At 36.2% G+C, this 27,283-nt stretch overlaps 3 protein-coding genes and 1 pseudogene across 3 annotated transcripts; all 4 read left to right on the top strand.

The window, feature by feature from the left end:
* The first annotated feature begins 10,030 nt into the window (after window positions 1-10,030).
* On the top strand, window positions 10,031-13,461 carry LOC120277327 (annotated as a pseudogene).
* An 824-nt stretch (window positions 13,462-14,285) lies between these two features.
* LOC120277807 lies at window positions 14,286-16,134 on the top strand. The gene is made up of 2 exons (XM_039284643.1): window positions 14,286-14,414; window positions 15,719-16,134. Exons 1-2 carry the CDS (start codon window positions 14,330-14,332, stop codon window positions 16,132-16,134), a joined length of 501 nt encoding a protein of 166 aa, XP_039140577.1. The 5' UTR covers window positions 14,286-14,329.
* A 290-nt stretch (window positions 16,135-16,424) lies between these two features.
* Window positions 16,425-18,875, top strand: LOC120277808. The gene is made up of 2 exons (XM_039284644.1): window positions 16,425-16,453; window positions 18,288-18,875. The coding sequence occupies exons 1-2, from the start codon at window positions 16,445-16,447 to the stop codon at window positions 18,873-18,875; spliced, it is 597 nt and encodes a 198-aa protein (XP_039140578.1). The 5' UTR covers window positions 16,425-16,444.
* Window positions 18,876-19,000: 125 nt separating this feature from the next.
* On the top strand, window positions 19,001-20,936 carry LOC120277809. Its single transcript, XM_039284645.1, has 5 exons — window positions 19,001-19,237; window positions 19,484-19,662; window positions 19,742-20,242; window positions 20,364-20,630; window positions 20,723-20,936. The coding sequence occupies exons 1-5, from the start codon at window positions 19,001-19,003 to the stop codon at window positions 20,934-20,936; spliced, it is 1,398 nt and encodes a 465-aa protein (XP_039140579.1).
* The last annotated feature ends 6,347 nt before the right edge of the window (window positions 20,937-27,283 follow it).

Raw genomic sequence — 27,283 nt, forward strand, 5'->3', positions numbered from 1 at the left:
TTTATACATTTTGCATGTCCTAATTCAAATCAAATTAAAATTTTAAAACCACATGTGACCCAATCATAATCAAATTAGAGTAGCATGTGGATAAGATAACAACCTTTATAATATATGGATATATTCAAGATCACCCAAGAACACATATCCCTCGAGGGCGTATCTAAATCCAAAGATCGTACAGAGTACGTATCCTCGCGATCTGAACACTGTAAATATCAAGATCCGGCCGAGAGCTAACGCATCTCGAGGCGTATCTAAATATTCAAATCTCCGGACCGCCCGTAAAAGACCGATCTCGTAGGGCGATCCAAAATACTCAACAAGATTGCCACATGGACTCGTCCCAGGCTATCATCGATATTCAATCTCCTGATAAGCCAGAGCACCGATCTCACATCCAAATACACAAATATCAAAATACATCAAGATTAGCTAAGAGCACCCGATCTCGAGGCGATCCAAAATACTCAAATATCGAGATCCTGAGCACGTGCATCTCGAGGCCATCTAAATATTCAAATCTCTAAATAAAGCTAAGAGCACCGCATCTCGAGATCCAAAATACATATCAAGATCCCGCCTGCCAGGCATGCATCTTGAAGATTCAAATTTCACGCCACTATAGCACCGATCTTGGCACGAGACCACAATACGAGCATGCTCACATATACAAATCACAGGGCTATATATATATAGATATATAATATAAAAATTTAAATTAACAAAAATAAAAATAAAAATATAATAATAATAATAATAAAATATAATAATAATCATTGAATAAGATAATAGGATAAAATAGAATAACAAGACAAAAATTAAATAAGATAAAAGATGAAAATAGGAATAAAAATAAAATAAATAAAATATATATAATTAACTAAATAAAATCAGATAATCAAAATAAAATGATCAATCAATCAATCAAATAAAGATAATAATAATGATAATAAAATAGTGAGATGAGATAAAATATATACATAGTAGTAGTAATATATAATATATATGATATATATAGTAGACAATAAATCAATCAATCAAATCAAGTAAAACAAAATAAAGAGTACATCCTATAAATATATGTTATATACAAAATTCAAATCAGATAAAAATAGATAATATATATATATATATATGGTAATAAATTAACAAATAATAAATATTGTATATATGTATATAATATAAGAGAGAGCCGTGGGGGAGGGTGTGAATGAGAACGTGATTTGCATGGTCGCCCACGCGTCTCACAACCTGCTCTACGATTTTCATAACTACCCATGTTCATTTGATGTTTTTAAAAGGGGGATGAAGATGGCGAGAAAGAGAGGGGAAGGAGGGTTCGAAGACGGGAGAAGGATTTTGGTTTCTTCTCGGCGAAGCATATACTTATATGAAAAGGAAAAGAAGACGAAGAGGAAGACGGAACCGGAGAAGGAGGGAAGGGACCGGGCTTTCTCGATAGAAGGAGAAGATCCTGGGATTCTCAAGAGGGTATTCTGGGCTTCTCGGCCAAAGATATTCAAGAAGAAGAGGACGAGGACTGACGGGAGAAAGACGAAGGAGAAGCGAAGAGAGGCTGGTTTCTCTGCAAAAGGATACTCATATAAAAAAGAAAATAGAAGACGAGGAGGGAGCCGAAGAAGAAGAAAACCTGGGACCCGGAAGAAGTCAACGGCACCTAGAGAGAAAACGAAGGAGAGAGGAGGACGAACTGGAGAAAGAGAAAGATTCAAGTTTTCTCTCGGCCGAAGATAATTTCATATAATAAAGAAGAAGTAGAGATCCCCGCCTACTGCCGCTGCCGTTGTCGCTGCCGTCTCTGCTATTACCATCACCACTGCTGCTGCCGTCGCGTCTGTGTGAGATGGAGGAAGGAAGCTCTCTGTTGCTACCGGAGAGAGCAGAAAGAGAAGAAAAAGAAGAAGAAGAAGAAGAAGACTCTCACCATCGCCACCACTATCATAGTTGCTCGTCGTCGTCATCGTCAAAATCCTGTTGCTACCGCCACCGGAGATGGCAATAAACGACGTCTCTCCATCAAAGAAAAAGAAGAAAATATTAAGAAGAAGGCAAAAGAAGAACAGAGGAGGCAAGAAGCAAAGACGAAGAGCAGAGAAAGCAGCAAGCGTAGAAGAAGAAGCAGTTGCTGTCGCTGCTGCCACCGTCATTGCTCGCTGATATCCTCGCTGATGTGCCGCCGTTGTCGTCGTTACTGCTGCCTGAGATGAAGGAAGGAGGCTCTGTCACGAGATTTCAAGAACATCAATTGAATGATCCAAGTCAATGCCATCTGTCTTCGTGAAGATCTTCAAGGATGTTGTTGCCGGTGATGGAACTACCTCGGCCACCTCCACAAGCTCTCCCTCTCTTAAAGCACTTGAGATTGGCCAAAACCAATGGTGATGCCAGTCGAACTCTTTGACCACAAATCCTCAACAAACCTGCTGCAACATTCCTCAATTGCAAGATTGTCGTCAGTACTCATCTATGCTCACGCCGCTTGTTGTCGATTCGGTTCTTCCCGTCATTGACCCATGCTCAAATCTGACTCGGAGAAGCAAAGAGATCTCTATGCTAGCAACAAAATTAGTGAAGGATCACTACGTGGAGGGTGCTGAGCTTATTGATTAGGTGCTTGATATCATTCTCAAGGAGGTCAAGAACTCGCGATTGCTCACAAGGTTTCCAATCATGTTATTTTTATGAGGGAAGTACTCTGACCGGATGATGTTCATAATGCTGCACCTCCTATTCATCAAATTGTTGAAAGCGCTCTGAAAAGTTTATGGTCCTCGATAAGGAAGCTATGTATGATATCTTCTTTAGAACTCACAAGCTCGCTGCACCAACCATTGGTGATCTGAACCATTCTTTTCGCTGCTTGCTTTGAAGCTAATCCCATATACTCTTTGTTTCAGCGATCCTCGTCACTGCTTGTCGGATCTTTGGTTTGGACGTTATCTCCACACCAACAATGAGCTCTACTTTAAGCTTATATCATTAGACGACTTGGGACAAGAATTTGGAATCAATACTCACAATATCTAAGGACCAACTTAATTTCTTTCAAATTTAGTCTGCAACATTAAGTCTGAACATAGAAGGCCGGAGTTATGGATTTAATAGAGAAGACAACTGGACAGAAGAGGCTTAGTGCATCCTTATCAAGCATGTTGAGAACTATGTCATTATATTAATCCTGTGACCATGCAACACTATAAATAAATAAATGAATACATGATATATATATACTCTTGTACCAAAGTAACATTGTTCATCTTGCAAGGATATTGCATCAATCTCATCTCTTTCTGATTTATTCAAGCCAACAACTGTGCAAATTGCTTGTTCTGCATGGAATAAAAGCTGCCAACTTAATGGAAAGGAAATATATATTAGATACAAGGTATCCATGAGTCATAGATATGAAGACCTCTGTTCGTCCCAATGTAATGGCACCTCACAATAAATGATATACACGCAATTGCACACCAATGAAAACCAGTCAGGCTCTCTCAAAGCCACGTACATGCTAGTATGCAAAATTAATTTCCTCCATGCATGCTCGTGACATGCCCAAATATGTATATATATATATATATATATATATATATATATATATATATATATATATATATATTCAAAAATACATGGGCCCACCATGAAAAGAAACACACATGCAAATGAATAAATAAATAAATAAAAATTGATGAGAAGTGAGAAATCATATTCACGTGCATGTTATGTGATGAGAAGCATGCATGTATATTAATGTGTATGATTAAAGAGAAAATAAAAAAATAAAAATATTAAAGTGGGTCCCACCGCAAGGGAAATATACCTAGAAAAGAATAAAATGATATAGAAAAAGAGAAAGCATGTAATGGTATACATGCATATATATCCACATACATCATTTGTTAAAGAGGGCAATTTTTCAGTAGGTGGGCCCTGTCCATGCATATGGAGGTGAATATGACAAGCATGGATTTATTCAAAAATATATATATATATATATATATATATATATATATATATTCATTTTGAAGCAATGTCAAAAATATTAATATGTCTCGATTTCAAGATTTCAAGACATAATGAGATATATATTTCAAGATGGCAATGAGACATATAAGACTGCTAACAAGACATGTGTAATGTGGTGGTGAGGCACATGCAGCCACTATGTTCAAATATACACATATATAATATGATATATATATATATATATATATATATATATATATATATAAAAATCAAAAGCCAAAGTAGTAAGTCGAGGTCGAGATATAAAAAGAGTCAAGACTTAAAGAATATATATAAATCGACAATCAACCCAGCTGGTCTCAAGATATCGAGTCGGGAAGACCCAAAAGAGTTCACAAGTCGAGATACAAAATCGGGAAAATCGAACCCGTGAGCCTCAAGACATCGAAAGTCGAGACCCAGAAAGAGTTACAAGTCAAGATACAAATCGACAATTGAACTCAGAGTGTCAAGACATCCTAGTCAAAGACCCAAAGAGTTCAGCAAGTCGGGATACAGATCGACAATTGAACTCGGTGGTCTCAAGACATCAAGTCAATGATCAGAAAGAGTGACACAAGTCAAAACTTGAAGAAAGTTTCACAAGCATAAAAGCCAAAGCTCATGGAAAGTCAAAAATCGAGTTTATAATTCATCAACATAAAAAGATCCGAACTTGAAATACAAAATCAAAATGTAAAATGTCTCGAGACACGGGTTCGGACACAAGTTCATAAATCAAGATGATTTCAAATTTATTGTATTCATATTGATTAAAATGAATGAAATTGATTGTCATAACTTGTTTCTTTGTTCACACTTATTTCTTAATCGGAGGTTCCTCGCGACAATGTCGGGATAATTAACATTAAGGGCTCGCCCCTAATGGAAGTCATGAACCCATAATCTCTTGAAGTCATAAAAAAATTAAATTTGATTTGTGATCCATTTATTTCAACCGGGTCCCAACCCCTAATTAAAGGCCGGGTGAGAAAAAGGGAGTCCACACGAGTACTATTGGCACTAGTCGCAAGCAAAGGATGGAAGCTCCGCGGATGGATGTGAAGAATGTCTTTCTACATGGAGAGCTTGATAGAGACATCTACATGGATCAACCACAAGGATTTGAGAGCAAGGCTCATCCAGAGTATGTGTGCAAGCTCAAGAAGGCATTATATGGCTTAAAGCAGGCTCCAAGAGCATGGTATGGGAAAATTGTAGAATTTCTTGTACAAAGTGGCTACAGGTTGACAGCATCAGACTCGAGCCTATTCGTCAAGCACACTGGAGGCAAGATGGCCATAGTGCCGGGTGTGCATATGATGACCTCATCTTAACCGGAGATCTCACCGAAGAAATCCGATAGACGAAAGAAAAATCTTTTCAATCCGGTTCCAGATGAAGGAGCTTGGAGAATTGAAGCATTTCCTAGGGCTCAACTTGAGAAGACAAAGGAAGGTATGTTCCTATGTCAACAAAAGTATGCAAAAGATCTACTAGAAACATATGGGATCGTGAAGTGCAAGCCACTATCTACACCAATGGAGCCAAACATCAAGCTTCGTCTTTGGAGAAGGGAAAGACTTGGAAGATCCAAGGATGTATTGACAACTGGTAGGTAGTCTTATCTATTTAACCCTTACCGTCCCCGACTTGGCATATGCTGATTAGAGTAGAAAAGCCGTTACATGCAAAATCCAAAGAAGCCACATTTGGAAGCAGTTCGGCGGATACTGCGATACTTAAAAGGAACTACATATTACGGTATTCTATACCGAAAAGGTGAAGGATGCCAATTAATTGGATATTGTGATGTCGATTACTGTCTGGAGATTGTGATACAAGCGATCGACTACGAGGTTATATCATCGGTTTGGGATCGGGAGCGATGTCATGGTGCGATGAAGAGCGACCCTCACGATCTCTCCACCACCGAAGCTGAGTATAGAGCAGCAGCTATGGCAGCACAAGAAAGCACGTGGTTGATGCAATTACTGAGAGATCTTCATAAACCGAATGAACAGGGTCATGACTTCATTGTGATAGCAGTCGTCACGATGCTGCCTAGCGTAAAATCCAATGTTTCATGCAAGGACAAAGCATATTGAGGTACACTACCACTTTCTAAGAGAAAAAGTGTTGCAAGGTGAGATCCACATGAAGCTGACGCCCACGGAGAGAGCAAGTTGCTCGATATCTTCACTAAAAAGTCTCGGACGACAAAAAATTTGAAGATCTACTGAGCACGCTTAGGAATACTCAAGAAAGATCAACAATCTCGAGCAAGTCGGTCTTTGAGGGAGTAATGAAAAGCAGACCTCCTAGAATAATCTTGAAATTCACACCGACTTATGGATCTAGAATGTGATCAAATATCATAGCATGAATCGGTGTCTTCTATCAACCGACCTAGCATCCTATAAATAGGCCTTCCATTTGTAAATGCATTCAAGGAAGCAAAGCAAGTTATAGAGAGCCACTAAGCTAAGGCAAGATAGTGAGAGTGAGTGAGTGCATAGTGAGAGAAAAATTAGAGTGAGAAAAGAGAGTGTCTTGTAAATATTTCAAATAATTAATAAAAATTAAGTTCATATATTCTCTCTCCACTCAACATACAATCAGTACTAATTGAATATAGATATATATATATATATACACACACACTTATCTATCCAACACATGAGAATACTCAAATGAAGAAAGAGGGTTGCTGGTCAACCAAGTTTATACCTATACTATATATATACACTAATATTCTAAGGCTGTAAAAATTAAAGATGGGTTATATATACCTATGTGTACACAAGCTGACACCTAAGTATGCTTGGAAGAACACATACATATATATATATATATATATAGCAGATCATGAAATTTCACACTAATCTTACTACGGAGACACACACTCATGAAGTTATCAACATATCATGGCAAGCTAAAAAGGATAGAAGTTCAATAGCTGTCAAAAATCTAGTGCACTAAAGACATACCAGAAAGCTTATCTAACCAAGCTAACAGGAAAAAGCTAGGATAGAGAAGAAAAGACATGGTAATTATAGTTACAAAAACAACATTACTAGTAAAACATCCAAGCATGGTTAGGGACTTACTTCAATGCCAGAAAATGAGAGAGATGAAAACAATAGAATGAAGAAGAAGGAAACAAATGGAGTTAAAAGCTTGGTCATCTGAAGACAGGGATGTGATGGAAGCCCAAAAATTCTTCCGAGAATTCCTCACTTCAGCTAAACTTCCAAAGCAAGTTGACAAAGGAGATGGGATTAAGGAAAATAAAAGTTTTTTTTTTGGGAAAGAGGAGCAGGGTGAACCCACTAAAGACCCAGGGATGTGCACAAGCCTCGGTGGAATAAATGGGGATGGGGCCGCGCTCACGTGGGCGCTGGAACCACCTATACACAACTACTATTCACAACTCCCAGAAATATGCCCTCAGCCGAGAATCGAACTCTCACCACTCGGTGAAAACTTTATCGGTGACCCGTGTACCAATAGACCCAAAGGTCGTTAGCAGAAAAATAAAAGTTTTCAGCATCTTAATCTCCCCACTAACCAGCCTCTGTAGTGCTGATGGTGGGCTCCACAGAAAGAGTTTGAATATATAACCAACAGGTTAGGTTTGTCTGGTTGATTAAAAAAAGGGCCATAACTTTAAGAAAATAAAAAAAAAACATGTCATATCCTTCGAGATTGCAGTTGCAGAGAAAGGTGAGATATTGTCGAGATGTACATTGAAGACCTTGCTTCTTGTATGATCATGCTCAAGATTGGCACTAGGCTTGCAACTAACTATGAGCAAATATAAAAAATATTAAGATAAGTTATATATATATATATATATATATATATATATATATATATATATATATATATATCGGATAAAATATGGACAAACGATATATGAAAGACAAACACCTTACAAAAATATGTCTTGAGCTAAGTTTATTAACTAATTTTTTAATAAAATGTGTGAAAATATCTCCCAAATATATTAAACTTTTGAAATTAATACTATTTTATTTCATATTTATAAAAATGACATTATTTACTTTATTTTTTAGATGCATGATTATTTTAAATATTTGTTTAATAAATGCTTCTAAATTTTACTTATTTATTATTAATAATTTTTTAAAAATTTTATTTTTTTTTAAAAAAAAAAAAACACTAAGACAGCATTGCACTAGCCCAGCCGCACTCGTGTCATGGCCCATGTTGGACCAACTCCAAAATTGGTGGGCCATGGCATGGCAGGAGAAGGCCTGGTCCGGCCCAAATTGCACACTATCTCTCCTGCCTCAGACCGGTGCTGTGCTGAACATCTTGATGTCCAAGCTTGTAGGAAAACAACACTAATACATGTTCTAGTCTGAATTATGAACTTTGTATGAACATGGTTTATATATTTTATTTTATTTTATTTTGGTTTACCTCTTTCAAATAACTGTGGTTGTGACTATGTAATTAATAATATATAATTTTTTTAATCATTTTTCAATCCAATGTATTTTTAATTTAATCTAAAAATGATAATATGATGTTAAATATCAATTTCTTCGAAAAATATATAAAAAATTATCATAATTAACTACGGGTGCTTCTGTCATTAAATTTAACTACGGGTCGAAGTGTTGGAATATGTTTAAAAGGCATTCGGGTCGTATTTCGTTCTTTTGGCGTGGTGTGTAATTGCCTTCGGCCTTCGAGAGGATGTGTCGTGCATAAAATTGCTTCGGGGCCGAGACCTGCTTTTGGAAGGATCATTGGTTTGAAGGGAGAGCGCTTAGATTCTTATGGCTCGAAGAGTTCCATGCCGAGAATGAGCCTAATGGTACAGCCTGTGAGCTAGCTTGTGTTTTGGAACGCGCCTTTTGCAATTTCCCTTCTTTGTGCCAGTTGAGGGCTCAACTGTGTTCTTCGAGTGAGTTTGGGAGGGATAAAAAAAAGTGGAGCCTTTCTGGGAATGGCATATACTCGGTCAAATCCTTCTATAATTTTCTTATGACGTGGGATTACGGTGCCCGGTTACTAGGATTTTTTGGAGGAATGCGTGTCCTAAGAAAATCAACTTGTTCAACTGGTTGGTGTGGAAGAACAAAATCCTTTCTTTGGAGGTGCTAGCGAGTAGGCGACTGAATCGGGCGCCTCTGACTACCACTGCTCCGTGCCATCTCGGATATTGAGTCCGTTGATCATTTGTTTTTATTGTGTCTTTTCGCTTCTCGAATTTGGAGTTTTTTTGTGGACCTCCTTCAGCTGCCTGACGTCCCGAACTCTATTGGTCTGGTTTGGGGATCCTGCAGACTTGGGTTCTGGCACTCGATTAGGGATTTAGGGTTGCTTGTGATTAAGGCTATTGTGTGGAATGTTTGGTTGGCTAGGAATGATTGCATTTTTAATGGTGTTGTGATTCCTATTCATGCTATTATCTTGAAGATTAATAGTATGCTTATTTCCTGGTTCTCAGCGGCTTCTGATGGGGCTCAAGCTAAGCTTAAAGATTCTATCTCCACGATTCGGCGCAGTCTGGTGTTTCTTGGCCAGAGGGTGGAGGAGACCGGTCAGGGGTCTTCCTCGTGATGTCTGGGAGGCGAGCGGGCTAGTCCGGCGAGATGTGAGGGTTTTTGGGGTGCTCTTTCCAGTTGGGGCCCCCTCGTGGGGTGTGTTTTGTCGTCTTCCACTCTAGTGGTGTTTTTATTTTCGATGATCTGCCTTGTTTTTGCTCTCACCTGGGTCTCATGGGAGCCTCAGACTTTCTAGCTTATTAATATATTAGTGGTTTATCCACCTTTTCAAAAATCATAATTTTTCAGTTTTAAAATTTCCCAGATTTTTTTCCTAATTAACTGAAAATAATTTTTAATAAAAATAATAAAAACCAAAAATTTAAACTTTGTACTAAATAAAACACTAATTATTGTAAATCATAAATTTTAGATTTTTATACGTATATATTTGCCTGTTGTTTTCCTTCTTCAACGAAATTACTCTCTGCTGCTCTCCTTTGCTTACGATCCCTGTTGCATTTCTTGGAGTTTCGATCCTTTAATTGGTGCAATGGTTGTCTGCAAATGCCGTAAGGTACTCTCGAATCGAAGTCGATATTTTTTTTTTTGGTATGTAAAAAGGGTGTTGTAAAGATTTATAGATTTCTAATTTCAAGATTTTGGATTGATAGTTGTGGAAAAAATTAGTCTGATTGGAAGATCATGGCATTAGTTTTTTGTTTAGATTTTGGGAGCTCTGGAATTCTTCCGATGTGGGTGATTTCTTAATTATTTCTGTAGATTTGGTTCAAATGGGGTTTGATTGATTGTATTGGTGTTAAAGGTGAGAATTTGATTGGGTTTTCGGGAGGAATTTTTGATAGCTTGTTGTAGTGTCTGTTATCTAACATTGAATTTTTTTTTTTTCGTTCTTTTTTTGATTATATGGATGTTTCTTGATTTCAGGCGACTAGGCTCTATTGCTTTGTGCACAAGGTTCCTGTTTGTGGAGAATGCATATGCTTCTCTGAGCACCAGATTTGTGTGGTAATTGTTTCAAAATTTTTCATAATACGTGCGGAAACACATTTTCATAGTGCCATCAGTGTTCTGATGCAGTTGTTGTGTACATTTTGCATTGTACTACTGATTGCAATGTTCCGATGGAATTGTCCTCGTGTTGTATTTTGGATTAGGTTTTTTGGATTCTATTGATGCATCTTTATCTTTGTTTTTAAACGCTAGTTCTTGTTGTTAAATAAATCAGCTTCATAGTGATTTCGAATGACTTTTTGCCTTCTGATGCCATTATCATTATTCTTAGATTGTGTTAACAGTAAGATGAATGCAAATTCTCTATTGTATAGGTAAAAAAGTATTCTGATTGGGTAATTGATGGAGAGTATGATTGGCCCTCCACATGTTCACTATGCAATGTTGCATTTGAAGATGGAAACAATGCCCAAACTACTCGATTGGGTTGTTTGCGTATGTGGACTGCAATTCTAAATTTCGCTCTCTTATTTACTGCTTATTTATTGATGAAATAATTTCTCCTGAGGGTTAGCTGTTTTACTAGCTTGTTCATGTTCTTTTGTTGCAGATCTCATGCATACTGAGTGCTTGGTATCACATATTCGAAGTTTTCCACCTCAAAACAGCTCCAGCAGGATATGTGTGCCCCTTTGTGTTCTTCTTCTGTAAGAGGATTTCCAGAATTTCACAAGATACTATGTTCTTTTGTTGTCCTCTTTGAGGTTGATATGTTCCTTTGCTGAAGAATCTGTCTGTTTCCACTTAGCTGAAGGAGAATCAAAAACTGCTATTGTCTGTTAATTATCGCAAGTAGCTCAAGTAGTGAACATTTATTAACTGTCACTAACTTTTGGTAAATGTGCGCATCCTGCTTGTTTAGTGTCTCTACATTGGACTTCCACTATCATCATGACTTTCCTGTGGTTTTAATAGTGAAGTTGGATATGGTCTATATTTATCTTACAAGATTAATGTAAAAATTTTAAAAATTTTTCCTTCTCTTTTTAGTTTCCTGTAGTATTGCTAATAAATATTTTCTAGATAGACATATAAAGTTATGAGTTTTTGGAAAAAGTCATGCTGTATGAAGTGTTTTCTGTGTCTTAAGTAGTATATTGTTGCTTTGCAGATATGGCCACCTAAAAAGCATCAAAGAAACTGGATCACGGCTTCACTCAAAACTGAAGGAAGCAATTATTCTGGTAGGAATTATTTGTTCATTTTGTTGTTTATGCTCTGGTTTGGTTATTATTGTGCAACCGCCATAACAAATATGCAACTTTTATGCAATATGAAATTCAGTATTCTCTTCAACCATGGACACTATAATTATCAGTTCTATAAGCATATTTAGAGTATTGCTCGTAAGTGGGCTTGAGAAACTACTGTTCATAACAGAATCAATCATGCCAGAAGAGGTATGTTTGACTGTGGTTTTGAAATTTATGATAACCACAATGGTGATGACAATCTTACATTTTTTTGATGGCTGAACATTGATGCCTTCTCTGAAATATTCAGGGAAATGGGCTTTAATGTCTTTGGATGAATTCTTACTGTACTGTCAGAATACTCTGAACTTCTTTTGATCCATTCTTCTTTATGTTTATCATCTTCCCTTTTGAGCAAGAAACATCTATCTGCAAGATTCACTCTCTTAAGTGTTACTTCTGTTACAGAGTGGCTTGGAGAAATATGTTTTTGGAAATCACGTGGTTTCTTTGCCTTCAGCTGATCCGAATCCAATCCCTCCTGCTTTTGCTTCAGACCCACTTGTAAATTTGTCAGAGATTGATGAGGAGTATTCTACCAAGATAAACTTATCACCAGGAGGAAAAGCTTCTTCCAGTCTTCCTGAGGGAGAGATTGTTGAAATAGATGATCCCAGTATAATGAAAAGCACAAGTCCTGATGGTGTAAGTGATTCGCAGCTAAACAATCAATTTAAACTTTGTTATTGTATTGCTTTCTATTATTTTGTTTACTTGGACGTATATGTGGAAGTGAGTAGACTCCCTGATCTTCTGCATATTGCAGCCTGGTGCTACAACAAGGAAGGGTGCTTTCCATGTTGATAGGCAAAATTCAGAAGTTTCTTACTATGCCGATGATGAAGACGGTAGCCATAAGAAGTATACTAGAAGAGGTAACTCCACCAATTTACTTCTGATTATAAGACTTTAGATACCTTAATGCTTTGTTATTATTAGCATTTTCTAGACTTTCTGCAGTATGGTTTATAAGCTTTTGGTTTTTATATGTTAGTCTTGGAATTTCAATGGTTTCCCACCATTTATGTTCAAAACTCACATAGATTTAACATATATGCCAATGTTGTATATTAGGCCCTTTCCGACATAAACTTCTCAGGATGCTGTTGCCCTTTTTGGTCAAAATGCACTGCCAACTCTACCGGTTACTGCACCTACACGAAAAGATAGTTCTACTAAAGCTGATGGTGTAGAAGGACGGCCACGACATCAGAAATCATCTCGTATGAACCCGAGAAAAGCCTTACTGATCATGGCAATCGTGTAAGTGCTTAAGACTTACTTTTTATATCTTATAACCATTGATTGTGGAAAAATTTGCTCTCCTAATCGCCAGTCAACAGTTGATATACCTCATCCAAATATATTCTTGCATTATTTTTTTCCTTAGTTTGCTTTCTTGTTGTATATTACAAGTTCTGCCATCCCTTGGCATTCTTCCTACCATATAGTAATCAATCTGTTTGAACAGAAAAATTCATGCAAGCAAGCAAGCGTTTATTATCACAATCTTGTATTTATTTGCAGAGCTTGCATGACAACATTGGGCATCTTGTATTTCCGTTTGGCTCAACGAATCCTTAGTGAAAACCATCAAGAGGAGGAGCTTCAGTGAGCCATGTCGAAGTACCATTGCTCATGTGTGTTTTATTCTTTTATACAGAATAGTTCTCACTCTATAGTTCGGCTTGGATCCTGCATCACCCACAATTTGCTTTTGTACTGTATCTCATCTGTTGTGCTTAGCCTGTAATTTTTTACCTTTCCATTGTTCTTTTGCCAAATACATGATCTTATGTTTGGACATCAATTCTGAAAAACTATTGATAATCCAATTCATTGAACTTAACAGTGAGAATTTCAGTGTATCATCTGTTTATTGTGCAGTAATGAATTCAATTGTCTTGTTTCTGAAGTTTGTGCTTTGTTTATTGAACCGAAAAACTAATTCATATGGTTTAACAAAATTACTACGTTTCATGTATATTTGAAGGATATAACGATTAATACAAAGTTTAGAAGGGGCAGAATGTAAATATGAAGAAAAAAATTATAAATTTTGGGATTCTTTTAAGGACACCCCTGAAAAATGCAAACCCTGTGCTAATTGCAAAGAAACCCTTTTAAATGTTGATATTAGTCCCTATTTTAATTATGAAGTTTTACGGGGCTTGTTTTGCAAAAGAGCCCTCGTATATTACCAGCAATCCACACCGTCGATTCAAGAAACCTCGAAACCTCGCAGAGATATAACTCTGAACTGGAGCTTCCCGGCGGTGCCTCCGCCGCCGACGCCGAGCTTCTCCAATGGCGTCCTCCGAGCAACCTCTGAAGAAGCGCAAGCTCTACTGATTCTGCACCTTTGGAACCCCAAGGTCCCCCAATCCCTGAGCCCAACAATGTGCCCTCCCCTCCTCCTTCCCAGGAGGAGATCCTTCGAAGAGAAAGAATCGTGATGAGATCCGAAACCTTTACGAGTTTTACCGGCGCATGAAGTACTGTGTCGCCCAGAAGAATCCGAGGCTCATGCCGGATTTCGAGCAGGCGTATCTATCACTCATCTCCGCTTCACGAGGTCATCTCTCTCTCTCTCTCTCTCTGGTTAGATTGTGTTTCCGAAATTGTTCCCTGTCTTAAATTATGGTTTTTGAAGTTGTTGAGTGTCACGTCTCCGTTGTTTCGCTCTTGACATGATTGGATTTCATCGCTCCAAAGTCATGACAATGAAATACTTGAATTTCTCCGTTCGAAAGTTATGGACTTGAAATTCTAGGGTTTGGTGCCTCCAAAATTATGCTCTTGAAATTTTAGTGTTTGGCGTATATAGAATTATAAAGTCTTGTACTTGATACCTTCCAAGTTTTGTGCTTGAATTTCTTGAACTTTATGGTTTCACAGTTTTTTTTTTTTTTGATGTTTTTGACATTATACGAAAAGCTATGTTCTTGAAGCTCTTGAATTTCACTGTCCACATGTAAAGTGCAGTGGAACTGCAGTGCCGCATGTATTTTCAGGCTTTATGGATAATAGTTTGTAATAGTCTGTTTAAGCCCACGAACAAAACGGCAGTTGATAGACATCTAGTAGGCCATCTCGGGCTGTTATCAGTGACTATAATCTATTACTAGTATGGTTAAGGATTAGAAAAATGGTTCTTCCTTAAATTTTAGTCATTGTTTATTGTTGTACCTAAAAGGGACATTATTTTTTTATTTTTCTTCTATTCTTTTTATGAATTTGTTTTTATCACATCTTATTAGTACTTTTTACATGCTTGATATCTCACCTTGTTAAGGTTGGTATTGAGGTATAATGCTCCTGCAATGAAAGGCATTGCAAGATTAGCAAGTCCTCATGTCTTGGGCATGTGATATTAGCATAAGCAGTTAGTGGTGTGTTTCTCATGCCTATGGCCTTGCTCCAGGCTATGATCTTTTGGGAAAATGTAACTGTACCCTGAATAGGATTTGATGTTGTTTCGTGTTACTGACAATTGTCCAGATTATGCTGGTCTAAGGAAACAAATGGTTCTGTCTCTGTCATGGCTTGGATTATTGTTATATGGACTACCTTTTCCAGTCATGGTTGACTAATTCCTTAAGGGTGCAGGATGCCTCACATATGGTTCTTTCCATGCACCACACACAATTGTGGAATAAAATTTAGCTGTTTTAGCTAACTCAGTCTGAGTTTTCTATTTGTTTATGTTTTATCTCTAGTTAATACTTTCTTATTTGTTGCAATGTGCTACCAGTTTATATGTTCTACTGCTTGCAGAAATCTTGCTGAAAATTTTCAAGAAAAATACAAACTGCCAATCTTTATATCTTTCCAAAACAAAATAAAGATGCTTAAGTCCCTGCTTTCACTGGATTTCAGGTTGCACAAGTGTACAACGTATTGTAGCTGAGCTTATTCCTCGGTATGCATCATATTGCCCAACTGCTCTTGAAGCAGCTGCTAAAGTTTCCATTAACATGTATAATTGGAGCTTGGCCATTATAATAAGAGGAGAGGATGTAGATGGTGTTGCATATCAGACTGCTAAAGCATGTATTTTTGGCCTAGTTGATATATGCTCCACAGCCTCACATGAAGCACCAACATCATCCGTCATACAGGGCATATGCTCTGCTGTTTTCTTAAATGTTCTTACTTTCTTCACTTCAAGTTTTGAGGAGAAGGATATTTTTGAGATTGGTGGCAAGCAACTAATGAAGTTGCAAGAATCCATGGAATCCTTCTCTGACCTTAAACAAGAACCGGCAGATGATGTTGAACTGAGCGCCATATAAGTTATTCAACTTCAGGGCACTTAGTCTGCTGCATATTTTCTTTTTCTTATCCAAGAAACTTGCTTGAAGCCTGCTTTGAACTTCTTGTTTCTGATGGAGTTGATGGTCTTGCTAAAGGCCGATACTTTCTCACCAGGTGACAACTTTCTTGAGTGTTGGTGACCCTGCTCTTGATGAGACAAAAAGATGAGATTTCACTATGTAAAGATTCCCTCACAGGCTTGCACACATATGAAAGAAACAAATGAAGTTACACATGTATCAAATGACGGCACTGTTCTAGAAAAAATCTCTATCTAAGATTTCTTTCATGGGAATGGTAATCTGTTAATGTGGTTTAAGTCAATTCTAGCAAGATCTTTTTATTCATATATTTTTCTTACTCATACATGCCTGTTTGTCCAGACTAAAAAAAGATGGGTCTATGGTTGATATCTTTCAGTTTTATGTATTTAAGTAACAGCTGCTTTGCCTTCTGCATGAATCATTACAATTTATATACCTGATACAAGATATTGGAGAATCGAGATCAAGAAAAGTAATATTTACCAAGGGGGCTTTGTCTCTCTCAAAAAAAGTATTAAAGTTTGTCTGTTGTTTTAAGATATATGTTTTAGTGATTTATGCTTTGAAATGCTTGGAGAAGCTTAATATGTTTGGACCCTTTGTGATGTTTACTTCATTTATTTGTGATTTGCCTCTTTGATGAATGTTTTTAGCTTATTAATTCTGGGTGCCATACAAATGGCTTTGTAGGCATGTTGCCATTCTTATTCTTGCATCTTGGCCCTTCTTGTAGCAGTTTCATTGTAAATCTCAAACATTCTCATATACAATCTGTAAGGCTTAGAGTTATATGCTGCATCTCTTTGCAATATTTTGTTTAAAATATATATTTTGTTGCAGTTTACATTGCTTGAAGGTTTAAAATTTCAAGTGTTATTTATTAATATTTTCTTTATTGGTTGAAAAGCAGAGGGTAACTTCCTTTTTTCAAACAAGATGTCTAAGGCTACACGCTCATGACATTGTAATTGCTACTGTTATCAGTTTCATTGTTTTGCTTCATCACATAATTGTTGCTTTTGCTTTATCAAATTTCTCAATAAGGGGTGAACTCTTCCGCCACATCTTGTGCTTTCACTGAACCTAGGTGCATATCTTGTATGGGTTCTAGTCTATGCAAAACCATGTGATCATTGAGTATGGAATATGGTTTGTATGATCTATAACTATAAGTGACCATTCCTTTAGATATATATATATATATATATATATATATATGTCTATGCCTTTTGTGGCTTCACATCTTTGCTTTTATTGAGCCTAGGAGTATTCATATCTTGATGCATTTAAGTCTATGCTAACTATTTGGATTGTGAGGATGGAATAATGTTTGTTATCATCGTAAGTGACCATTTTTTTTATTCTTGCTGGTTATTTTGTTTTTTCTATATGCTGTACTTCCTTCTTCCTTTTATTATTATTTTTTTTTCCTTTTCTTGCAAGTCCTCCTGGATTTATTAAGTGTAGTGTGCCTTCTTAATAATGTCTTGATTTCATAAGTCTGGTTAAAGGAAGTTCTTCATTTAGATCACTGCATAGGCCTTCTTTTTAATCATATTTACTTAGGTAGTTATTGATGGAATGATTAAAATTCAAATTCTATTTCAAGCCTTCTGTTTGAAACTTTTGTACATGTGATTGATGTTGTGTACACATGCTGAATGCTAGATGCATGTTCATCTCAAATTTCTGCTCAGCCTCAGTTGTCCATGTGCATATGTGTAAGCCAGAATAGTTACATAACTACTTTATGTATTTATAGTGAATAAAGTGTGTAGATTGCTTAACCACAGAGTATATGCTAATCGATGGTTTAGTATGACTTATATAGTAGACTTTTTGTGTATGAGCACAAACCATATCTTGTTTGGTTAATAAGGAAACTGTCAGTCAAACTCTAGGCCTCTTATCTCTATTTGTGTCTTATGAACAATTGTGTAAAGATCTGCAGAGCTGATGAAGTGTAATATCCAGCAAGAATTTGATTTAGGTTTTCCTTGTTTCTGAGAACACTGCTTTTCATTTTCTTGTTGTGACTCCTGAGCTATCTCAAAATTGCATGTCTGATGCTGGTTTCTCACATGCAGGCTATTGGCAAGGATATATCATTGAGAGGGTGGATACAAGCCAGATTTAAAAACTTAAGTGATTCATCGACTTCCAAGGCTTATCCAGAATTGCCATCCTTTCTGGAAAAGATTTTTAATCCCATTTTGGAAGCTTCAGAAAGATTAGAGCTTAAAGACCACAGGGAGGATAAAGTTGACCCTTCAAAATTTAATAATCATCGCTATTTGGCTGATAAGATCCCTGTCCAATATGGAATTGCTGCTGAGAAACCTGATGCATCTTCCACTGACATGCATTGTGAGGATAAAAGTGCTACCAGAGAAGTTGCAGGCCAAATGGCAGAATTTGCAAGATTAAGATTTCCGGTGGGTTCAAATTTGCAGCCCATGAAAAAGGTTCAAAGTCATTTAACTGAACGGTCCATGTCAGCAAAAAGTTTAGAGATGGGTGACTTGGAAGATTCTAGCTTAGAAAGGAATTCTAACGAGGACTTGTTGAGCAGGCAACACCTATCTGCAATTAATAGCAAGCAATCAGACTATGAAAATGACGATACTCATAATAAAGTTCGTGGTGGTGAAGCTGCAAAAAGATCAGATACTTAATATTGATCATGAGTTGTTGGTAAACACCTCTGTCTCTGGAGTTGCACCCAATATATTGCCATCTCCAAAGCCAATTGCAGCCACCCAATATTTTGCGTCTCCAAGTCAAGTTCATTGGTATTCTGATGGAGATCCTGCAGCTATGGATGTATTCTCTGCCCTCTAAGATGCTCTGGTTAGGTTCTCTTGGTCATGATGCCTCTGAATCTGTAGTTAGAATGCAACTTGAAGACTTTGGCCCCATTGAGCAATTTCTGTTCTTTTCTAGCAAAGACTTTGCTTTGATTGAATATAGAAATATTATGGATGCTGTAAAAAGCACGGAGTACATGCAAGGATCCTCCCTGTGGGTGGCTGCCTTTGTATTAAATTCTTAGACACAGGATTTGGTAGTAGAGGGGCTATTAATGGTGTTGCAATTGGTGAGAGTTGTCATGTTTACATTGGAAGAGTACCATCCAAAACAGGCAAAGGATGATATTTTCAATGAGTTAATGGCTGCTAGGTTAAGTAATCCCCCGCATGGTTACTGACCTTACAAGTGAAAGTGCATTACTTTTGGAATATTGTTCTTCTGAGGAGGCAACCATTTCAATGTCTCACATCAGGATGTGCGGAAAGAGACTAGGCGCAATGTATTATCAAATAAAAGCTTGACGATAAGTACAGTTATAGGGGAAAGGCCTGCTTCTGGTTGTCAGCTCATGGTGAGCCAAATAGATGCTTCTGTCTCTGATGAAGAGTTGATTAATGCTTTTTCAAGATTTGGTGAGCTTACTGGATGGCAGTTTATGAGACAAAAATGGATGTTGCTTAATAAATTTTTCAATCATGTGAATCTGCTAATGCAGCTAAATCCCATTTAGATGGTGTAAGTTTGGGCTTATGTCTATTGAGGTTGAGATCAGATCAGACCACCCTGCCCATGGTAATATACTATCACCACATGTGCAGACTTCACATGAAAGCCCTGCTGACAGTTGCAGGAAAAGAATATCACAGTTATCTTCTTTATTTTCATCTTTATGTATGAAATATAAAATTGACCAGAGTTCAAGCTCGTATGCTTGCCAGAAATTAAAAGATTATTATGCAATCAACGTGAGAGGTGAAGATAGAATTCCAATAAACACTGTATGGATTGGTTTGCCCGCTATGCCCTCCCCCTTTCTTACAGATGATGAGTTGATGTCGATATGCAAACTTGCCATCAACGGTCTTGGTTCAGTGGTTAGAATCGTTAGATTGAAGCGAGAGAACATGCAAAATTCTTGTTGGCTTGTGGAGTTCAACAGTGTGGAAGCAGCGGCTACAGCATTGAAAAATATTCGGGATTGTCCTGGTGTGTTCCTGCAAATTGAGTTTAGGTATTAACAAAATATCCATTTGACAATTGCTCTCGTTTTTCATGCATATTATTTCTAGGTATCTTTTCAGATTACGATCATTAAGCACAAGTTTTCTTTTCTTTGCTGTTCTCTTATGTAGAAATCCTAAAGTTTCTTCGTATCATGATGAGCTACAGTTTGCACCGTACTTGCCATCTCATGGACCTGTCTTCTTGGAAAGTAAACCTGGCAATCAGTATCGCAGCTCTTATTCAGATAAACCAAATATTGTTACCCATGAACTTGTTTCACCAAGAACAGACACGGAAAGGTTTGCCGGTCAAGTACACAACAGGCCTCCATATGGTTCAAACTGGTCTGCTGCAGGAAGTGCGGAGATGATGGAAGCCAGGCCTTCATTTTTCTGGTATTGTCCAAATTTTTCCATTTTCATTTCACTGATCAATGTAATTGCCTGACCCGAAAAATATTTTATTGGATGATTTATCAAAGCTCCAGGAACCTCCACGGCGGTGAACATTCATGGCAATATAAGAAGCTGGAAACCGAACCTCCAGTGTCAGGTCCTGGGAGGCTACCATGCCCACCTCCTGTTACATATGGAGGCTCGACAATCCCACCACCAATGCCACCATTCTCATATCCACGCCCTTTCTATCCTACTCAAAACAGCTCTTGGGACAACTATCATCAAAATCGCTCCCACCGGTGAGTCAAATTTCCCATGGCATGATGGGTCCAGATAATTGTCATGTCAATGTTCCTGGAATGCCTTTTGTCCCCTCCTCTATCAACCCAGTATCACAGCTTTTTGAAAATTCTGGTCAACGATATGATCAAAAAGGTTCCAAACAGACCAAATCCTCCCCACCTGATGTGCTACCTCCACTGCCTTCTCCTCCTCCATTGCCTCTATCCCAGCCACCTTCTATACCACCTCCCCCGAGGTTTAGCCCCCACAATCCTCAATCTGCTCTTGAAAGTTCTAACACAAGAGCCAGTGAACAGCACCCTCATTATCAGTGGCAAGGTTCTCTTTCTAAGAGTGGGGTCCACTACTGTACAATTTATGCTGTCAGAGAGGACTCAAAATATTTTGCAAGTATACAGTAGCTGCATCAGAACCTGTCGAGTAAGAACCACACCTTCTCTTATATATGGAGGACAATGATTTTTTTTTTTCTTAATCTGACTGATGAACCAGTGTTATCCATCATATTTGCAGCTGGCCTGCCCGATTGGATGTAACAAAGCGTGCAGTATTTCATCATGTGAAGACAATCTTTGCTAACACACCATCTCACAAAGTGAGTTTTTGATGCTTAGTAGCAAGAATAGAGAAAAATGGCATTTTGGTCCATTTTGATTGTAGGATATATTTTTCCTGGTCTCACCATATTGCCTCTTTCCTCCAAATGGCATTTACACAGAATTATATGGCCTTAGGGAATTTTTGGAAATAGATTTTTATGGAATTGGTGCAAAATAATGAAAACGTAGATAGGGATGTCCGAGTAGATGTGTAATTTCATGCATGGTTGCTAGATGGTAATCTAAATGATGGCATGTGTAAGATGCCATATGCATTTTTCTTACCAATAAGTACATGCGTAAAAATACTAGCCCTCATCAAGTAGTAGAAAGAATCAGACAATTCTAGATGTGACTTTCTACAGGTTCCAGACAAAGGTTATATTTCATTACAAGGTATAATGGCTGCTATTATCTTAGAGTCTTTTGAGAACCAGGCCCATCACAAAGTACTTATGCTTGCATAAGGTTGGGTATAGCCTAAAGGGAACATTCATATGCATTTCGTTTGAGAACTGTGGAACAATATAATTGGCTAGTTGCTAATTTTTGCTCAAAACATGTTGGTGGTTATGACTGAAGCTTCTTTTTAAAGATGTATATCTTATTGCATTAAGGGCATATAATAAAGATTTTCTTCAGCTGTTTGTGATAAGGTTCAATTATGTACCAAAAATTTATTTATAATATACATTATAGATATGAAACTCCATTCTGTTCAGGAGGCCACTCAGTAGGTGACAGTAATGAAAACTTTCTCATCGTATTGGAATTATGCTTTCAGAAGCCCTGCTTTCTAGTGAACACTGGAGAAGAGTGATTTTAGTCTTTTCTATGTGTATATCTTTATTATTTCACCCAAAAAGATCTATGGAAAAGTGCTTGAAGAGATATTTTATGTTCAGGGTAGTGTTTTTATAAAGTCCTTTGGCTTAGTTGTGCATTGATATGCCATTCTACCTGGAACCTAGTGTTTTACAACCTTCATAGAGGTCAATGCACCACATGGTTCTTTTTCCCTTTCTTTCTGTTTTGATGAATTCGAAAGTTTTCATTTTAGTGATTCTTATGCTAAATTTCTCCCGGTTGGTATTTTTATTTTGCAGAGAAGTTTTGCCGTTGCTCCCATCCGCTATGAGTGACCATAAGGTGTAATTGTTTCTCCTTTTAATGTAATTTATCCTTGAATGGTTGCTATTGGATTCCAAAAGTGGATAATATACCTTTTTATTCATCTAGCATTAAATTTCATAAATTAGCTTCATACTGGTGAAATGTCATTTTCAACCTATGAATAATCAATTTCTGGTTTTCTTTTGTTTGTGTGTGTGAGCACACACATACAGGCACTCTTGTATAATGCATCTTGTTGGTAGAATGGTCATTATATTGTTGGGGACGTTAGTACGGATTTAATCAACAATATTGGGGCATAAGTTATTATTTGGTATCTCTAGCAAACTTGAACCAACTTGTGTTTTAAACCTGACTTGAGTGAGATTTGACTCAATCGAGTGTGAGCATAATTGGATTCATTAAACATGGATAAATGTCTTGACTTAGGTAGTCACTGCTTGAGTTATTATTTTCTGTAGTCTTAGAATTCTAACCTATAATATTTATAAGTATCAACTATTGGAATCCGGGGAACTTTTTCAAATCTTGTCTCTCTTTATTCATATCAAGTACTAAATCTAGTTGGTGCGATATTTTCTAATCTTCTTCCGACTTCTGTCAAAAATTTTCCTATAACCTTACTATTATTAGAGCCTTCACAATGAAGATAAACCCTTATTAGTTTGTACCCTCTTCTTTTTGTTACTGTGAATAATATCCTACTATACTTGTATATATTCATACTCCTCTACTTAAGCGCTCTTGACCCATGCAAATTTTATCATATAATACTTGCCATAAATCTGCATTCCTTTGGTAAGATTCAATATTATGTGTCTAATTGTTAATCAAAATGGATTTTAACTGACCGTATTAATCTCCTTTGCTTGTTAGACACATCTAGAAGTTTCATATAGGTTCACCCATATGATGATCCGATCAAATTTTGGTATCCAAAGTAGTATATCAATGGAAGAAGTTCTTAGGGTAGTTCAGAAAAATAATTGTGAAGTTTAATATGATGAATGGCATCTTTATGTGAGGAAGTTTTTAAGAATTAGCTTGTTTGCCATTGACAACTGAAACACAATGGCTATATGTTTTGCAGCTCACATGATTTCATTACTTATTTGAGACAGAGGGACTGTGGCAGGAGTGATCAAGATTCCTGCTGGTGAATTCTATGTGGGACGAGGTACTCTTCATTCTTCCGTATTCTCTGAAACTTGTTCCATGCTGCTTATTCCCAATCCTGTTGATTGTCTTCTTGGCGTTGGTTTTTGCCGAAGGAAGAATGAACCTCGAGATTGTATGATATGTAGGAGGATGTGGCACTCGTATTTTTATACGGTCCACGTGACGACAACAGCACGATAAGAGTTAAAACTTCATAGGCTGTGGTTTAAATTCTTTTGTACATTTGGGCTATGTTAAGGTTCATATTCTCTTTTCCTATTGTGGCACTTTCAAGTTCTTGGTGAAATACCTTTTGCATTTGTGTGTAAATTCATATATAGAGATATATATATATATATATATATATATCTGTTCTGGATTTTTAAGGTCACGCCGCTATATCAAGGTTCAATTTACACTGTTCTTTACATATCTAGCTACATATTTGATGATCATTTACGGTCAGAAAAAAAAAATGGTGCAGAATGAATTTGTTTTCAATTATTTTATTTATTAATGTGTTTGCTGTCTTATAATTTGCAAAATTTGTCACCAAATAAAACTGAGTAAACGCGAAAAATTATGAGCAAATAAAGCCAAAAGATCATATTAGTAGAGTCATTCTTGCAAGTGTTTTTAAATTGTTTTTACACTAAAGATATCTGTAGTATCTTACTAATTTCCTTCTAAACAACATCGTATAGATACATGAGGACAAAAGATAATTGATAATAAAAAATGGAGAAATTTGTTTTTCCGTTCTTGTTGGATAAATTAGTTGTTTAGTTTTAGTGTAAAATCTTTAAACAAACATCATAAAAAGATGGAAAAACAGATGAAGAGATTGTACTCCTAGCACAAACCCCATTACGCCGAGGTGAGAACTTTTTACCATAGACCCCATCAAATTAAAATGAGAGTACATGAGACACTGACTCCGAACATGTCTGTTTTGACACATCTAAGAGTTGTCTAATTTGTTTGGTTTTCCTCCTATTTATTTATAATATTTTTATGAACTTTTTCTCTCGCTTTAGGATTCACTGTAGAACCTCAGTATCAAGAAAATCTTGCTTCGAATGCAAACAATTCTCGCACAGTTCTCTTTTTAGGTCTCAATGATGACCAGCCTCATTTTGATGTTAATAATAATAATAAAATAAAATGACCACAATTTTTGTTAATCACAATTTTTAAAACAAAATAAAAGCTATCTTTCTATTACAATCTTTTGCTTTTGTTTTGTCCGAAAGTTGAACAGGAAAGCTCGGCATTCACCAGTGCCAGTAGGGTGCGCAGTGCGAGGCGCTCAGAGCGCAGTCTCAACAAAACATAAAAGCATCCCAACAAAGAGTGAGAACTAAAAAGCGAGAATAGGCAGTCAATTTATTAAAATAATGTTATTTTTATTAATTTCAAAATACGCATTCTAGCTATTTATGGAAATGCGCGATTTTTATTTTTGTATTATAAATTAAGCGGGTCCCATTGTCATTTTTAATATTTAAATTTAATTTTTAAAAGCAGAGGGGCTCGTTATATTTTTAATATTAAGTTTTTATTTTTTTAAAAACTGCGAGTCCGGGTAGTTTTTTAAATTAAAAACATTTTACATCCAAAACCCTTATAATTTTTATTAATTTTTATAATCACTTCTACTTATGTTATTTTTACTTTCACTAATTATGACTGGTACATTAATAATTTAAATAAATAATTTTAATATTTTTTTCATAATAAGGGGTTGTTGAAATGAATTATTGGTGGCGTATAGCCTTTCTGCACTGTCATAAGGCCTGATTTGGATGAAATTAATAGTTAGTGTGTTTTAGAAAAGGAATTTGGAGGAGTTTATATCAGCCTCCATATGAATGGATGACTAGTGTGTTTTTAGAAAAAGAATTTGGAGAGTTTATATACGTCTCCACCTAACAAATGGATGATTAAGATTAATTGATCCGATCGGGCTCGCTGAATGGGGTAGGTCTGCCATCTGTACAATAATTCATTTCAATGACCCCTTATTATGAAAAAATATTAAAATTATTTATTTAAATTATTAACGTACCCGATTCTAATTAGTGAAAGTAAAAATAACATAGTAGAAGTGATTATAAAAATTAATAAAAAAATTATAAAGGGTTTTGAATGTAAAAATGTTTTTAATTTAAAAACTACGGGACCCGCAGCTTTTTAAAAATAAAAAACTTAATATTAAAAAAATATAACTGAGACCCCTCTGTTTTTAAAAAATTAAATTTAAATATTAAAAATGACAGTGGGACCGGCTAATTTAAAAATAATAAAAATACAAAATCGCATTTCAGTAAATGAGTCTACAAAATGCGTATTTTTGGGATTAATAAAATAACATTATTTTAATAAATTAGCCGAGATAGAGCTCGATCTTAAAAGAACAAACTAAATGTTTGCACGATCAATACAACTTTATTTAAATAAAACCTATGCCCACAACAAATGGGACTTATTACATGCCAATAAGATTGACTGGTGGCGCAATGATCCTATCAAGCTATTCAAGTCATCGACTCTACTCACGATCCGAAAAATATCAACAAAATTTATGAGCTTGACGATCCCGTATAAGCACCCTACTAAAAAAATATAGGGATCACTTATTAAAAATCATAATTTAACAATTTGCAAAACCAACAACACAAATTTAATTCACATAACATAGATGTCGAAAAATTAAGCATATGGGTCCCCAGAACAACTATCTGCCAAAACAAAAATCGTAAAATTCATATATTTACCCCCGGTGACTCGAGACAAAAATTATCAAAACCATATTTTTACCCTCGGTGACACGAGCACAAAATTATCGAAAGGCCGATATTCTTCACCGAGCAGATGGCGGTGGGAAAACTATAGTTTTATAACAAAATACGTGATCGACATGGTCGAGGTGTTTAACCCCTTGATGTGAGCTATTGCAAGGTTATTTGGGGACTAGTTTTTATGTCAAAATAGTTTCTGTTCACAAACAATAAACTAATCGGACAAATTACAAGAAATTTACAGTAATGTGATCCCATTTTTATCATATCAAAATAAACCAGTTAATGGAATACAAACATGAACAGATAATGAAAACAATAATATTCGTTAATCAAAAATTAAATAAAATACCTGAAATTCAAAATAAATAAATAATCTGAATTTAAATACATGAACTATTCATAAATTAAACAAATATCCGAAAATTCAGAAATTAAAAACTGCATTTGATGAAATGAATAAAAATTCAGATTTTAAATAAAAATATCACAAATTCAAAAAGTCAAATACTCTGTATATGAACAAACGAATTATTTGAAAAATTCAAAGTTTTTAAAAAGAATCAGATTTGCTTTGATAGCTGGAAATCAGAGTTTAAATAGGGGTATATAATAATTCAAAAATTTAAGTAAACTAACATTTAAATAATTTCAG

The sequence above is a fragment of the Dioscorea cayenensis genome, chromosome 15, assembly GCF_009730915.1.
Source record: "Dioscorea cayenensis subsp. rotundata cultivar TDr96_F1 chromosome 15, TDr96_F1_v2_PseudoChromosome.rev07_lg8_w22 25.fasta, whole genome shotgun sequence".
In the NCBI taxonomy this organism is placed as follows: Eukaryota; Viridiplantae; Streptophyta; class Magnoliopsida; order Dioscoreales; family Dioscoreaceae; genus Dioscorea; species Dioscorea cayenensis.

What these genes read in the sequence shown, in the direction of transcription:
- LOC120277807 (XM_039284643.1), top strand. Translation starts at nt 14,330, where the DNA reads ATGAAGTACTGTGTCGCCCAGAAGAATCCGAGGCTCATGCCGGATTTC. An exon ending in ACTCATCTCCGCTTCACGAG is followed by an intron (nt 14,415 to 15,718) that starts GTCATCTCTCTC and finishes ACTGGATTTCAG; the next exon opens with GTTGCACAAGTGTACAACGT.
- LOC120277809 (XM_039284645.1), top strand. Translation starts at nt 19,001, where the DNA reads ATGGAGATCCTGCAGCTATGGATGTATTCTCTGCCCTCTAAGATGCTC. An exon ending in CCCTGTGGGTGGCTGCCTTT is followed by an intron (nt 19,238 to 19,483) that starts GTATTAAATTCT and finishes GTCTCACATCAG; the next exon opens with GATGTGCGGAAAGAGACTAG. An exon ending in GCCAGGCCTTCATTTTTCTG is followed by an intron (nt 20,631 to 20,722) that starts GTATTGTCCAAA and finishes TCAAAGCTCCAG; the next exon opens with GAACCTCCACGGCGGTGAAC.